Consider the following 14,398-nt stretch of genomic DNA (forward strand, 5'->3'; position numbering starts at 1 on the left):
AGAGCTCTCTGCAGGAGTCCAAGTCAGACCCTCACAGGGAGCCTGGCACCCTGGAACCCCATCAAACAATTTTGAGACACCCCAGAGGTCTGCTGCTGATCATTCAGAATAATCACAGCTAAAGTGAAAATACCACCGGTACTGCTGTCCAAAGTAAAGATGAAACACTGATACCCGACATTTTTTTCCAAGTTAAACTAAGTATCAGAAATCTAAAGTGTTTGGAATCAGAAGGAACATTTAACACTCAAGGACTGCAAATTATTCAAGGTTTTCGTCGGTTGAATTGATAGCAATTTGAACAAACCTGACAAAACATGCAAACAAACAAAAATGCAGCACAAAGATGGAATTTAGTGTTCTGAAAGAGATTTATGAAGTTCACAGTGTGCCTCCAAAACAACATATTAAATCTGCTTAACGTTGTTATTTTGCTTTTCCTCCCTGTTACAATGTGCGCGCAGGGGGAGTGTAATTTATTGCCCAAATGCAGATGTTTTCCCACTGAGAAGCAACCTGATTGATCTGATAGCATCTGCCAGTTTCCAGTGAAGGCCTATGTTTAGATGAGAGCTGCTCATTGCTGAAAGGATCACCAGGGCTACACGAAGCATCAGATGTGGCAACAATGCCTGTTATGCTGTGCTCTGTTTTTGTACATTAAAATAAAGCAAAAGGGAGACATGCTGGTGACACGAGGATCAGGCAAATACAAAGCTGCAGCTGTCCACGTGAAGATCAAATGTCCATGTGAGAGAGGAAGAAACCTTTCATTGAGCAAGTGGCTTTGTCACCAGAAGAAGGAGCATCAGTCTCATTGTTCTCAAGCTTGTTACAATTTTCTGTTCTTCTACACTTTAGACAACAACTTAGGAGACGAGCACTCCACCAAAACTCTGGAAAAGGCCTGTGAGAAAGTTCTATAGCTCAGTCCTCGCTGAAATATTCCCCTTATCAGACTCCTTGAGAAGTTTTTCACAGACACTCCGTCTGAAAGGATGAAACCAACTGACTTCAGTGAGCTGTGACTTCTCTTTCAGAGTTATAATGAGCTGCAGTTGTACTGATATCTTGAGTAAACCACTGACTGGCCAGAATGACATAATGTATGTTGTTCTCAGCTGACTGCAGGTTTTATGTGCAACAAGTTAAAAACATTTGAAACATGAAAAAAGAAAAAAACTATCTGCAATACACCATCAACTGCACTTTGATTTTAGTACAAATGACAAATGCTAACCCACTCAATAAGAATCAGTGTAAATAGAAACCATGAGGCATGTGAGGCCCAGAGACTAATCAGCCAGAGCACAGAGCAACCTCTGGTCGCTGAGGAACAATGTGTGTCCTCTGACAAGTTGCTAAAGGTTGTTGGAGGTAGCTGTGGAACTGGTTTTTAAACCCCATTCGATAGGTCTAGAGCCTGGTTAGTGACCTGCGGTTACTAGGGTTACTAAGTGTACTCTGCAACTGGCTGGCATGTGGTTGCTGGAGGTTGCTGGTAGCCACTAGAGTGTAAAGAGGTATATGGTGCTGAATCAAAAACCGGCTCAGCTCACCAAGCAGAAAGTTTGAAAAATGCAACGCAAACTAAAACAGAAAGTTTGCCTACAAAGTTAAAGTTGCACCCAAGCCCCAGTGTTTTCTCTTTGTGTTGGTTGCAGTGTTAAGGCCCAACATTTTCTCTGCAGGTGATTGTTCTCAACATTCATAAAGCTAAATGCTCCATTCCTGCAGACACCTGGAAATTGCATGGAGGTTGCAGACGTAACTGTTGCAATCTGCTGACGAAAGCAAATACAGGGAGGTTTTGGTGCATTGGAGGAAACCTCCAGCAACCACTCGCCAACTATTCAGGGAATATGGATTTTTCTCTAGCAAGCCGAGGTTGCAAGGGGGTCACTGACCAGCCTCATTTGAGCCACTGTTTGTTCCAAACACAGATGTGTTAGCATGGCTACAGACTTTGCAGCCTAGTCTGATGGCAAGGCGAGAAATAATCACAAAATTGCTACAAATAAAGAGGTTTTTTTTTTCTTTAAAGTTTGGACAACTTTAGTTTTAAAACTAAAAGACGCTTACCTGCTGCTCCTTGGCAGGTAGCTCCATGCCCTCCTGGGTTTTAATTGCACCTTAGAACACATATGCATCAACACTACAATGAGCGGGTGGAGGGAGGTTTGGAGTCTTCTCCCACCCCCATTCTCTGCGGCCTGCTGGAGCGGGAGGGCTAGTAGGAGGAGTTGGCCGTCCGACTGCGGTCTGGGGTGTGGGGCCTCCCTGCTGCTGCGGAGTCGGGGTGGTCTGCCTCTCCCCACCGCAGGGAAAAGGGTAACACCACCTGGGTCTGGGTGCAATTCCCCCCTCCAGGGGCAAGGGTACCTAGACCCGGTTTGTAGAGTACGCTTGGGGAGTGTGATTGTGTGTACAGCGTCTCTTTATGTCTGTCTCCACGTTGGTTGAGTGTGGAGTGAGTGCATATGAGAGCATGAGGGTGGGAATGGATGTTTGTATCTGTGTGTGCCTGTATGTCTGTGTCTATATGTCAGGTTGGGTATCAGACGCCACCTCTCTGGGGACACCTCAGGCCCTCCAAGGTTTGGAGGCCTATCTCCACCCACCACCACTTCCCCTGCCGGTGGCGGACTCCCTCAGGTGTCGGTGTGTTGGTGGTTCTTTGTGTCTGGGGGTGGGCGTCCGGGTACACACCGGCTCACTCCTTGGCGGCCGCTTGTCGGGGCCTGGGGCCTGGGGCTCGCTCGGGCCCCTTTGGAGGTGGGGTGCCCCCGGCCTCTCGGCCTGGGGCTCGGTCACTCAGGCACAGCTGGGGGCCGGCGGAGCTCACGGGCGCGTCACTGCAACTCCCCCTGACTTCTGCTCCGCGGCTGCTGGGCGAGCCCTCATCTGGGACTCTCCTCAGCTCTTACTGGAACAGTGGCGCGGCTGCCCCTCTGTTGGTCTTCCATGGTCTCTTGTGTTCTGGGGGCCTCTGGATGTCTGGAGTTTTGATCTCCTCCATACCCGCTTCACACCCTGGAGGACGGGGCTGTGGCCCCCCCACACTCCCTAGCAGATCATTACATGGAGAAACCTTTGGAATGCAAGCATGCTGATCCACACAGGTATGCACACATGGGTATTCACAGACGCGGACTAAAGCTTTCTTGGCTGCTGCCTCAAAGCACACTGTGCGCTGTCTATCTTGCGTGCTGCACAATATCGTTTATTATTTAGTAAATACTGATATCTATGACTAGCTAGTTTATTGTGATGGTGCTTTGTTTTCTCTATTATTATGTTGCTCTTTGTTGTTTGCTGTCTCCTCTGTTTGTTTTTTTTGTTTGTTTGTTTTTTTTCTCCATACAGGTGACCCAGGAGTTCTTTTTTTTTTTTTTCTCTCTTCCCCCCCCTTCTCACCGTCTCTTCTCCCCTTTGGTTTTCTTTCTTTCTCTCCCCCTCTTTCTCTCATTCATTCCCCCTGTCCTATTTATTAAAAAAAAAAAAAAAAAAAAAAATGACAAAGGATGAACTGAAGCTCTGCCATCACGTAATGTCGCATACTGCTGTTTCTGATGTCATTTATAAAAAAAAAAAAAAAAAAGACACATTTTTGTGCCTGTACCACTTAGGTTCTAATGAGTAAAAATATAAATACTGTAAGTCCTGAGTGTCTGAAGGCAGTTTCTATTGAAACTCCTGTCTGAAAGCACAGGGACAGCTGTGACTTGCGATTCATTGGGACATAAAGATTGCATGGTCATGGCTTTCTATCCAGGCACAGGACTCAATATATTACATCTTGCAAGCATTTCACAAACTGCTGTGAAATTTTTTTTTGTACTATTTTATCTGTTTCCATCAGCTTTTTCACACGTATTTTGACAGTTGTGTGACGGTCAAAATACGTGTGAAACACTGCAGGAAATAATCAGCAGTAACCGTTTGCAGCAGTTGGAAAGGTTATCAGTGAGGTGCTTTTTGTTTTGTTTTTTTCTTAGAGAAAATGAGCAGTGACATGTTCATACATTAAAGACAGAAGCCGGAACACTAATCTTATTTCCAGAAGTTAAAACAGAAAGTCGCAGTAAAAGACGGGAACTGCAGCAGTGTGATTGACACGGACAGATGTCAGCTCCCTGATATATATTTTTTTGCAGGGGGGGATAAAAACTTGATGAAATGATGAGCTTCCAGCACCAACATCACACTTTTTAGTTCATGGAAAGAAGCAGCAGATTCAAGCTTCAAGGTATGTTGTGAAGAAGAACCCAGACTTACGTCAGATGCCATCATCCTCACTGACGTGCTTCAGAGCTGCACTCCTTCCACCTGGGGGCTATGAGCCTCTCAGTCGTTATACTTCTCAGTGCAGCACTTGAATTGACCTCCAACGACATTTTAATGGCCTCCTTTAACAAAGAGGAGATCCCGCCAAGGCCTGTTTTCCAACATCTGATTGCTACATAGAAGCAATCAGGCTTGATTTGCCGCCAACGGGAAACACATGGTCTGTTTTATTGCAGAGAAAACGTACACGGTGCCAGCTGAGTGTGAGTGGCTGCAGCTTATGGAGGAAAGCTGAAACCAGATGATAATGACTCAACTTACTTATCTGTGGGAATGAAGGCTTTTAAGCCAGACCGATAACAACCACCTACTGCATTGGTGACAATGCAAACAAAGTCAGTATGATTTTTATAGCAAGCATAAAAATCCTGAAGGGACGATGGAGGGAAAACACTGGAAAGCACAAACTATGAAGACACAATATGGCAACATTAATGAGGCGGAAGGAGATTGGGAACAAAAACCACATTTATGCACCTAGTCCTATGGTGAAGTTGTTTAATATATTAGTTTGAGCCACTCGAAGAACTAAAAGTGTGCGCACAGTAAAACAGTCCTTTGTTAGAGCTCGAATGTACACAAACACACACAAGCACACACTGATGTTTACCTGACTTTCCCACCCCGGCTCTGCCGAAGACGGCCAGCTTCACCTCCGGGCTTTTGGCCATGACAGCAGCTGTGACGAGAGAAGCTCAGCGAGCCAGTCAGTGATCTCCGAGGTCAGCCCCAAACATCCTCCATCCAGGAAGCAGCGTCTGAGGAGATGAGGTAATGCATCTACGTTTAGCTCCACGAAACATTCACGAAACATTTCCACCATCAGAAGTGAGTCACAGAGAAAGTGTTCAAGGAAGCAAGCAGAAGTAGCAGACTATGACTGAATGTGATGAAAAGGAAATAAATAGTTTTAGCAAATAAAATGAAATAATTCATACGTCAGTGTCACATCACTAGTTGCAAATAAATATAAAAACCTGATTTTATGTGGACACGGTTGCATAGATAACATGAAGATTGTGATGCTAGCAGCTCTTTTAAGAAGATGGCCACAAATTCAGGACCAAAGCATTTTCTCTCTTCCTTTTTTTTTTGTTGCAATTTTTGGTACTGAAAGGATCAAGTTCAGTCTAAAAATGAGTTCATTGTGTACAGGTTAAAGAAAATATCAGTAGAAAGGCTGATTCACTTACTCAAGAAATGAATGAAACGATGTGGAAACATGTCAGCTCTCAGTGGAAAAGAATCATGCCAGATTTCTACACTGATATGGACTTTGTAATGTGTTAGAAATGAAAAGATGCCACATCGTTTGATGGAAATGAAAATGATCAACATGCAGAGAGAGGGCTGAATTCAAAAGTCAAAGTGAAAGTGAAAAAAAGGAGAATACCAGGAAAGGAGATACCAGCTTTAAAACACTTTATTAATCCATCAGCAGTCACTGAGGATGAAATGCACACTGCAACCTTCCTGCAGCTGTCATCTGTCTATGGAGCTTTAATCATCTGAAGGTGATGGCCCTCACACACCTCTCACTGTACCTCCACAGGAGAGAACCGATACAAATCACAAACCCACAAATCAGTGAGTTTTCCATTTCCAACAACATAGTGAAGTGAATGTTGGACAGTCATGTCCATCTTTTTTTTAGGCTGTTGATCTACCCAGGCTATGGTTTTTTATGTTGGTGCATGAAAAATGTGAAGTGAAAAAGACAGGAGAGAGAGGGGGAGAACACCGAGATCTGAAATCATCCATTCAAAAGAAAACACCAGTACAGCCAGATGAAACAGCCACACGCCCGTCTGTTTAATAAGAAAACAAGCAGCTGTGGCGCTGTCTCTCCTGGTAATTGACTCTAAAGTTCTGGCCTGATCACTCTGTTTTTCTCCTGGATTCCACTCGGACCTTTAACCTGAGAACAAACAGATACTGACAAGGCTTTAATTCAAATCTTAGCTTGATGACTTCACAGCAATCCTGGGACAAACTAGCTGGAGACTGCTGTGTTTCCCATTAGCACCAATGCTGACAGAGAGAATGTAACACCCCAGGTCTATGTGGGGAGTCATGCTGTGTTTGGCTGGGCAGCTGCAGCTAAAGATAATTTTCATTTTTTCTCACTGCGCTGCAGTTTAGCGACGATGCGTGCAGAAAAACATACAGCTTAGTCACAAATCTACTTAGGAAGCAAAGTTGTCGACATTATCTGTTTGCAAATCCTTTATTCTAATGTGCTGCAGTGCAGAGGTGCAGCTTGTCAACCACAAGCCACAGTTAAAGGTGCAGTAGGTGGGAAGGGGCTACCTTTATTTTTCAGCCTGTCTGTCTTTGGACACTTCAACACATGGACGCTGAAGTAATCACTATTCCTGTATACCTGCCACCCGTGCAATGATACTCAAAGTAAGATCTTGGCTTGCTGTAGGAACCAAGATCTCCAGCTCTCAGTCACCTGATGCCAGTGATCAGGAGGCGTGACGCCTCAGTTAATCCTGCTGTGTGTTAGTCAGCTTTGATACAACATGAGGTGAAAAAACTCTGGCAAGTGACAGTCTCCCCAGTTACTCAAAGGTCAGACTGTGCCATGCTCAGAGAAAGTGTAATAAGCCAAGAGCTACATCTCAGACTCTACGGGCCTCAGTCAGCATGTTGAATGTTAAAGTCCATGACAGTAGAATTAGAAAAACACTGAGCAAGTGTGGCTTTTTTGGAAGGTTTTACGGAACATAGGGTCAGAACATGTCAACACAGCTTAGTTTGCAAACTTCGATCTGAACAAATCATAAGGCTTATGGATCAGTGGCGTTGGGACACATGAAACTAAAGTGGTAATAATTCAATTCAATTTTATTTATACAGCGTGAAATCACAGCAACAATCACCTCAAGGCGCTTTATATTGTAAGATAGACGCTACAATAATACATACAGAGAAAAACCCAACAATTATATGACCCCCTATGAGCAAGCACTTTGGCGACAGTGGGAAGGAAAAACTCCCTTTTAACAGGAAGAAACCTCCAGCAGAACCAGGCTCAGGGAGGGGCGGGGCCATCTGCTGTGATTGGTTGGGGTGAGAGAAGGAAGACAGGATAAAAGACATGCTGTGGAAGAGAGACGGAGGTTAATAACAGATATGATTCAATGCAGAGAGGTCTGTTAACACATAGTGAGTGAAGAAGAAACACCTAGTGCATCATGGGAATCGCCGAGCAGCCTACACCTATTGCAACATAACTAAGGGAGGATTCAGGGTCACCTGGTCCAGCCCTAACTATATGCTTTAGCAAAAAGGAAAGTTTGAAGCCTAATCTTGAAAGTAGAGATAGTGTCTGTCTCCTGAATCCAAACTGGAAGCTGGTTCCACAGAAGAGGGGCCTGAAAACTGAAGGCTCTGCCTCCCATTCTACTTTTAAATACTCTAGGAACAACAAGTAGGCCTGCAGTGCGAGAGTGAAGTGCTCTAATAGGGTGATATGGTACTACAAGGTACTGCAATAATATTGCACAGCACCACAATTAGCAAGAAACACAAAGATCTCATGCCAGGTGTCCAGCACGGTGGTGGAGGGGTGATGATTTGAGCTTGTTCTGCACCTACAAGACCTGGGCACCTTGCAGTCCCCGAGCCACCCACGAACTCCTCCGTACACCAAGTATACGAGAGTCAAATGTGTGGCCAACAGCTAAACCCTGGATCATGCAATACGACAATGATCCCAAGCAGAGCAGCAAATCTACAACAGAATGATGTTGAACAGGCAGATGTCAAGAGACAACAGTAATTTGTTCTGTGAATTATTTTTAAATGTACACTCTAATTTAACACCACATAACTTTGCCGTTCAGTAATTAAGACAGCCATTTATAGCGTGCTGAAGTTTGTCAGCCAAGTTTTTGAACAGATTTATCGTCAGTCACCGTTGTGTACATTACATGAAGCACAGACTGGACTGGACTTCTCACTCTTTGTTGGCTGAAATGAGCTACAGCAGGAAAATGAGAGAAAGCTGAAACCGGATCACACGTTCGTGTGCCCAGTTAAATAAAAGCTGTGCTTGGTTAATATGTTGCTGGCACTGACACACACCCAACTTCACACTGGCTGAAATTATTAAGTGGCCAGCATCCAGTTTTCTTCTCCTTTACTCCAGGCAGACGCTTAAACACACACATATGTTTTAAACTAACCTTTTCCCCTTCATAGCAACACACATATGTCTATATATGGTGTGACAGCGTGCCGCTCTGTGTGACCCAAGTGGAGATCGATCATCTGTCTACGTCTCCTACTCGGCAGGTGGTGTCACGGCAGCTGCCAGCATCTTTAAATATTTGTTTCGGTCATTGCTGATGTGGCTCCGATAACCACACAGCACAGTCAAAGCAGTGAGCAAAACCGCTGCTGTAATAGCAATAATGACGTTGTGTTCTGTCCTCCCAGCTAAGTTTGTGGTGTTTGGCAGTTTCGAGGACAAAGATGAATGACTGAGTTTAACCCTGAGTGGCATTCTCCCACTGTTCAAGTTTGAAACGTGTCATTACATCTCCAACCAATATTAATATCACTGCCTCGGTGATTCTTCCCACTCCCTTTCAACATGTAAATTAATCAGAATGTTTTTTTGTATGTAATTTGTATAGTATATTTTTTTTTCTCTCATTTCTTTTCTAAATGTACTTGTATATTGTTCACATGTTGAAATAAATTACCAATCAATCAATCAATTACCAATCAATCAACCTTTATTTCCTGAGTGCTTAGAATGAATGAAACTGCCACATTTAAACAGTCATTAAGGCTGGGTCTAAAATCAAGTCACAGACTCCCATGTCTTTAAGACAGAGGAAGCATGTTTACAACCTGGTTTAAAACAAACAGTATAGGGGTACATTTTTCACATGACCCACCCAATTAAATGCTATTAAGGCTTAAAGTTCTGATTAAGTGTGTGGCTGCTTTTAGAGACAGGCCAGTTCATCTTGTTTAGTCTTTGTTTTAAAGGACACTCTGAGCAGTTGGCTGGTTAGTTGCTCCAGTAAACAACGTGTCGACACAGCACTCACATCAAGGCTTTAAAACGGGACATGTCTGTGAAGGTTCTCAGTCATCCAGGTCATCGTAGTCAAAGGAGCTTGCAAAGAAAAGCGTCTGGACTTCTTTAAGTTGCTTGAAGACGTTTCACCTCTCATCCGAGAAGCTTCTTCAGTTCTAAGGTCAAATGGTGGAGAGTCCCAGATATAAACCTAGTGGGAGTGACCCCCCACAGAGGGACAAAAGGACCCCTGATGATCCTCTAATCGCCTGAGCCAAGGTGGGAAACTGGGCGTGGGTCCCAATCAGCCAGAGTTTCGGGTGTGTTCATTGTGAAACCTGGCCCCACCTTATCATGCGAATTCCTGAGGTCAGATGGCCCAGGATGTGAGTGGGCGTTAAGGCGTCTGGGAAGGGATCTCAAAACTGGATTATAGATGGCAGAGAGTTGGTGTCGTAAACCCCCGCCTCTGTTCAAACATTGCTAAGTTTGTGTTTTGGCGTTTTGTCTTTCGGGTGAACCAGTTTCTGTCTGAGCGTGTTGCTGGGTCTGAAATACACTGGGATGTCATGCTTGGAGAAAACTCTCCTGAGTTTCTCTGATACACCGGCTACATAGGGGATGACAATGTTGTTGCGTCTGTCCTTCTTATCCTCCCTCGCTGGTGTCTGGTCTTCTTTTCTGTGCCTCTTTGCTGACTTTAAGAACGCCCATTTAGGATAGCCGCACGTTTTGAGTGCTTCCTTTACATGTGTGCGTTCCTTCTTTTTCCCTTCAGGCTTAGAGGGAACATGTTCTGCCCGGTGGTGTAGGGTCCTAATTACTCCAAGTTTGTGTTCCAAAGGGTGATGGGAGTCAAGGAGGATGTACTGGTCCGTGTGTGTGGGCTTCCGGTAAACTTCGATGTTGAGTTTGCCGTTCTCTTCAATGTGCACAGCGCAGTCCAGGAAAGGCAGACAGTTGTCCTTTGTGTCTTCCCTGGTGAACTTGATGTTTTTATCCACAGCGTTGATGTGCGCAGTGAAGGATTCCACTTCTTGTGTCTTGATTTTGACCCAGGTGTCGTCCACATATCTGTACCAGTGGCTGGGTACTCTTCCTTTGAAAGAGCCAAGAGCAAAAACGGGACTTGACAAACCAGTGGGTGACACCACTGTAGCGACATCCATCTGTTTTGCCATCTATGTTGATAACGTGGTCGTCCTATGTATAGTAAATGGTGGAACCACAGTCTCTCCCCTCTGTCTATCCGACGCAGTAGGAAGCAAAAACATGGCATTGAAGACGAGCGTTCTAACCGAGGTTTTTTTTGTGAAACTGACAGCACGTACGCTTATCAGTGTAATCACAATCAAACGGCACTTAGATCCCACCTGTTAAACAAGCTCTGTAGAAGATCAGATATGAAATAACACTAGAAACTTATTTTGGCTACTCTGTTGCTCACAGGGTTTTACATAGTTCCACATATTTAAGTTGGGAGACTTTTTACAGTCTCATCGTGATCTCGCAGCAGGGATCTTTTGCATATTAGGTAAACACTATGATATGGAGCCATCAGATATGAAATTATACTAACAACCAAAAACAACTCCTGTCTGTTTAAAGACTCATCGCTTCCTTAGTTTGCTGTGTACCATAATATACCGCTCAAACACCGACATTTTTCCCATGGAGAGACTCACAAACCTCTACATGCTGTGCAACCACACCCTGCAGCGCAATGGCTGCCATTAGTTATCAGAATAAAACTCTTGGACCCGTTGTCAGAGCCCATGCCGGTGCAGTGGGTCCTGGATTCCTCGTGGTGCGCAACAATGCCCAGCTTCGTGTTCCTAGAGCAGAGGTAGGCAACTCCAGGCCTCGAGTGCCGGGGTCCTGCAGGTTTTAGATGTGTCCTTGATCCAGTACAGCTGATTCATCTTGATGCATTCTCAATCATCCAGGTAAGTAAATCTCCAAAAGTTGATTCTGTTCATCTGGACGTAGCGTTTTGTGGGAGAAACGTTTCGTCATCATCCAAGTGACGTCTTCAGTCTCAGCTGACTGCAGGTTTCAATCTTATAAACAGGACATTTGCATAATGACTGAAACCAGCCCACTGAAGGAACAATGGGCTGGGAGGTCAGTTCCTTAATCATAATTATGCAAATTCTCATGACCATTGATCAACAACCACTGATGAATGGCCAGGAGTCCCATTCACAGAGAGTTGGGGAATGGCTGCAATCACAGCATTGTAAGATGCGAAAGATGTACCCTTAGGCCCCTCCTCGATTCAGAGATGGTCTTTCCCTTTTCACGTAAATGGCCTCCTTGGGGGTTAATCAGATACAGCTGATTCAAATTTGCAAATGACCTCTTCAGCATGTCTTGAAGTTCTCCAGAGGACACCTGCAGGACACCGGGCCTTGAGGCCTGGAGTTGTCCCCCCTGTCCTAGAGGATAAAGGAAGTGATACCACTGACGAACCCCCAAGTCTTTCTGACCCAAATTCAACAGAACACCTCTGGGATATTATATTTTGGTCATTCCAACGCTTCCAGGGTGAGAGGTAGGGTACACTGTGGACAGGTCGCCAGTCTTTGAAAGAGCTAACATAGAGAGACGGACATTCACTAATCTAATCTGAGCTATCTAATCTGTTTTGTTATTGGTGTCTATCTAACACCTGCATTATAAAAGTTAGAGGGGACATGAGTATCTACTGATACTGGAGTTAGCTGTGCACCAGACCTGCTGCTACTTCTGTAAAACACACCCTCTGTCTTCTAAAATGCTTATTCACTCCATCAAATGCTAGCTATAAGAATTAGTAACATCCATAACAACAGTGCTCTAAAGGGAGATAAAAGCTTCTCTTTTAGCTCCACGCACAGTGTTTACACTGACAGTAGATGCTAAAGGAAAAGTCTTCAGTCGAATGTAAACAGGACATGAAGGGAATATGTATGGCTGTTACAGCACTTTTTTTTCTGCCTTGTTTCTCACTTTTACGCTCGTGTTTGCTCTCCCTCTGTTTCCCATCTCGCACACATTGCTGTAACGACACAAAAACACACACACACACACACACACACACACACACACACACACACACACACACACACACACACACTGCTGCAGTGATCCCTTGCTCTCCCACGCAGCAGCAGGGAATCACCACTGAGAGGAAGAAGAGAAGCACAGAGACGTGTCTCCCTATCGACTCGGCCATTCGTCTTCCTGTTTTGCCTTTTATGGCCTCCACACCTGCTCCATCCTTCATCCAAACATACATGTATGTACACACACACACACACGCACACACCTCAGTCATGCAATGAAGTCACAGGATGATCTGCTTTAGTGAAGCTGAGGTGTCTCTCTATTTTACTCAACGCATGTAGAGCTTTTTTCTGACAGAGAACAAATTCCAGTGGCTGCCAAGACAAAAACAAATGATATGTTGTTTCAGCATGGATCCAAGGTCAAAGAAACATAGGATCAGCCAGAGAAAGGAAAAAAAACAACAACTATGAGCCAGGATAAGCACTACAAGTAAAGCAGGGATGCATTTTAAAGAGCAATTTTTCTCACATTCTGAAAGACCACGGCCTGTGTGTTTGCCACCTTTATGTGTCAAACGTGGTAATCACTATCAACTTCATCTCACCTGCATGCGGTACAGAGATAAGACAAGCTGTGACTAGCTTGGCTGACCTTAGCACTGCACTCGTCCAGCGCTAACAAAGGTGCATTTGCATGTTGTCTCTTGTAAATATGGAGCCTCCTCTTTTTCTTCTGCTCTTTTTAAAAAAAAAAACCGATAAAAACCTGGCTAGCTGAAGTCTGATACTGTTGTTGGATAACAAATCACTGCTTGAATCTGAAGATGGGGAAAATAAGAAGAGGGAAAGAAAGATCTCAGGATTTACTTCAACAAGTGAGTGTTTACCGTGACTGTAGTCTAGCTTAACTAGCATGCTGTAAAGACTAGTGAAAACTGTTGGCCCAACTTTTTCTAAAGTTAATAAAAATGATCTTTGGTTCAACTAGAAGTGCCAAAAATTCAGTTCCTTAAGGTATTTGCCCTCTGTGAGAAATTCATCCATCTGAATACAAGAGTTACGGATGTGTTTACTTTGACTGACAGGCAGCTACAGCCAGTGAGCGCCTGCCAGGCCTTACCGCCACCATCTGGAATTCTTGACCACGGTCGTACACAGATTTCCAGATCAGCCACCCTGTGCTACCCAAACCTGGCTGGGCAGAAATGTCCCCGGCAGTTCGTTATATCTGCCAGGCTTCCAGTGTGTTATTATTTGTGCCATGTTGCTATTGTCTGTATTGTCTGTTGCCTATTGTGCAGTGTACATTGAGAGCAAAGAACTAACCTGAGCCCAATTGTGTGTGTACACATACTTGAGCGATAAAGTTCTGTACTGTTAGCAGACATGCGTGTCTGTTTGTCGCATATATACGGCTTATGAATGCATTTCTGCTGGTGTTGCTAGTCTTAACCAGCAGTCCCCAACCCATCAGGCGGGTCCGTGAGTGGTTTGGTACCAGGCCACAAGAGTTGAGGCTCGGGTGTGAAATTTATGATTTTCAGGGTTTTTATCGTTAACTCGGTTTCCCTGGGTCTTTTCCCGGATTTTAGGAGGACACTGCTAATAAAGTTACACAATTACACAGTGAATTTGTGTTTATTATTATATTTACAAAATACCACAGTTTTTGTCTTGGTCGTATCATTTTATTTTGTTGTATTTATCTGCGACACCTTACGGAGCCCTGCAGGGGACATGGAAGAAAAAAAAATTAAGACAGACTTTTGCGAGATCTCGCAAAACAAACTCGGGTTCTCGCAAAAGTTTTGCGAGATCTCGCAACATTCCAACAATGGCGGCAGCTACTTAGTTGTAATATTACTCTTTCTGGGTCACAAAATACACTTTTAAGATATTTTGAGGTGTGAATGTAGTTGTGTAAATGTCAGATACCTGCTCGGTTTACAAGACATCACAA

At 44.3% G+C, this 14,398-nt stretch overlaps 1 protein-coding gene across 1 annotated transcript in view; it reads right to left on the reverse strand.

Annotated features, from left to right (window-relative positions):
- rerg (RAS-like, estrogen-regulated, growth inhibitor) overlaps positions 1-14,398 on the reverse strand; it is a 49,923-nt gene that overhangs the window by 32,476 nt on the left and 3,049 nt on the right. Inside the window, exon 2 of the mRNA XM_082511871.1 lies at positions 4,958-5,105. Within this exon, the coding sequence (XP_082367997.1) occupies positions 4,958-5,018 (61 nt within the window). The 5' untranslated portion in view covers positions 5,019-5,105. The remainder of the gene's footprint in view (positions 1-4,957; positions 5,106-14,398) is intronic.

The sequence above is a fragment of the Aulonocara stuartgranti genome (assembly GCF_965226115.1).
Source record: "Aulonocara stuartgranti genome assembly, chromosome: 17".
In the NCBI taxonomy this organism is placed as follows: Eukaryota; Metazoa; Chordata; class Actinopteri; order Cichliformes; family Cichlidae; genus Aulonocara; species Aulonocara stuartgranti.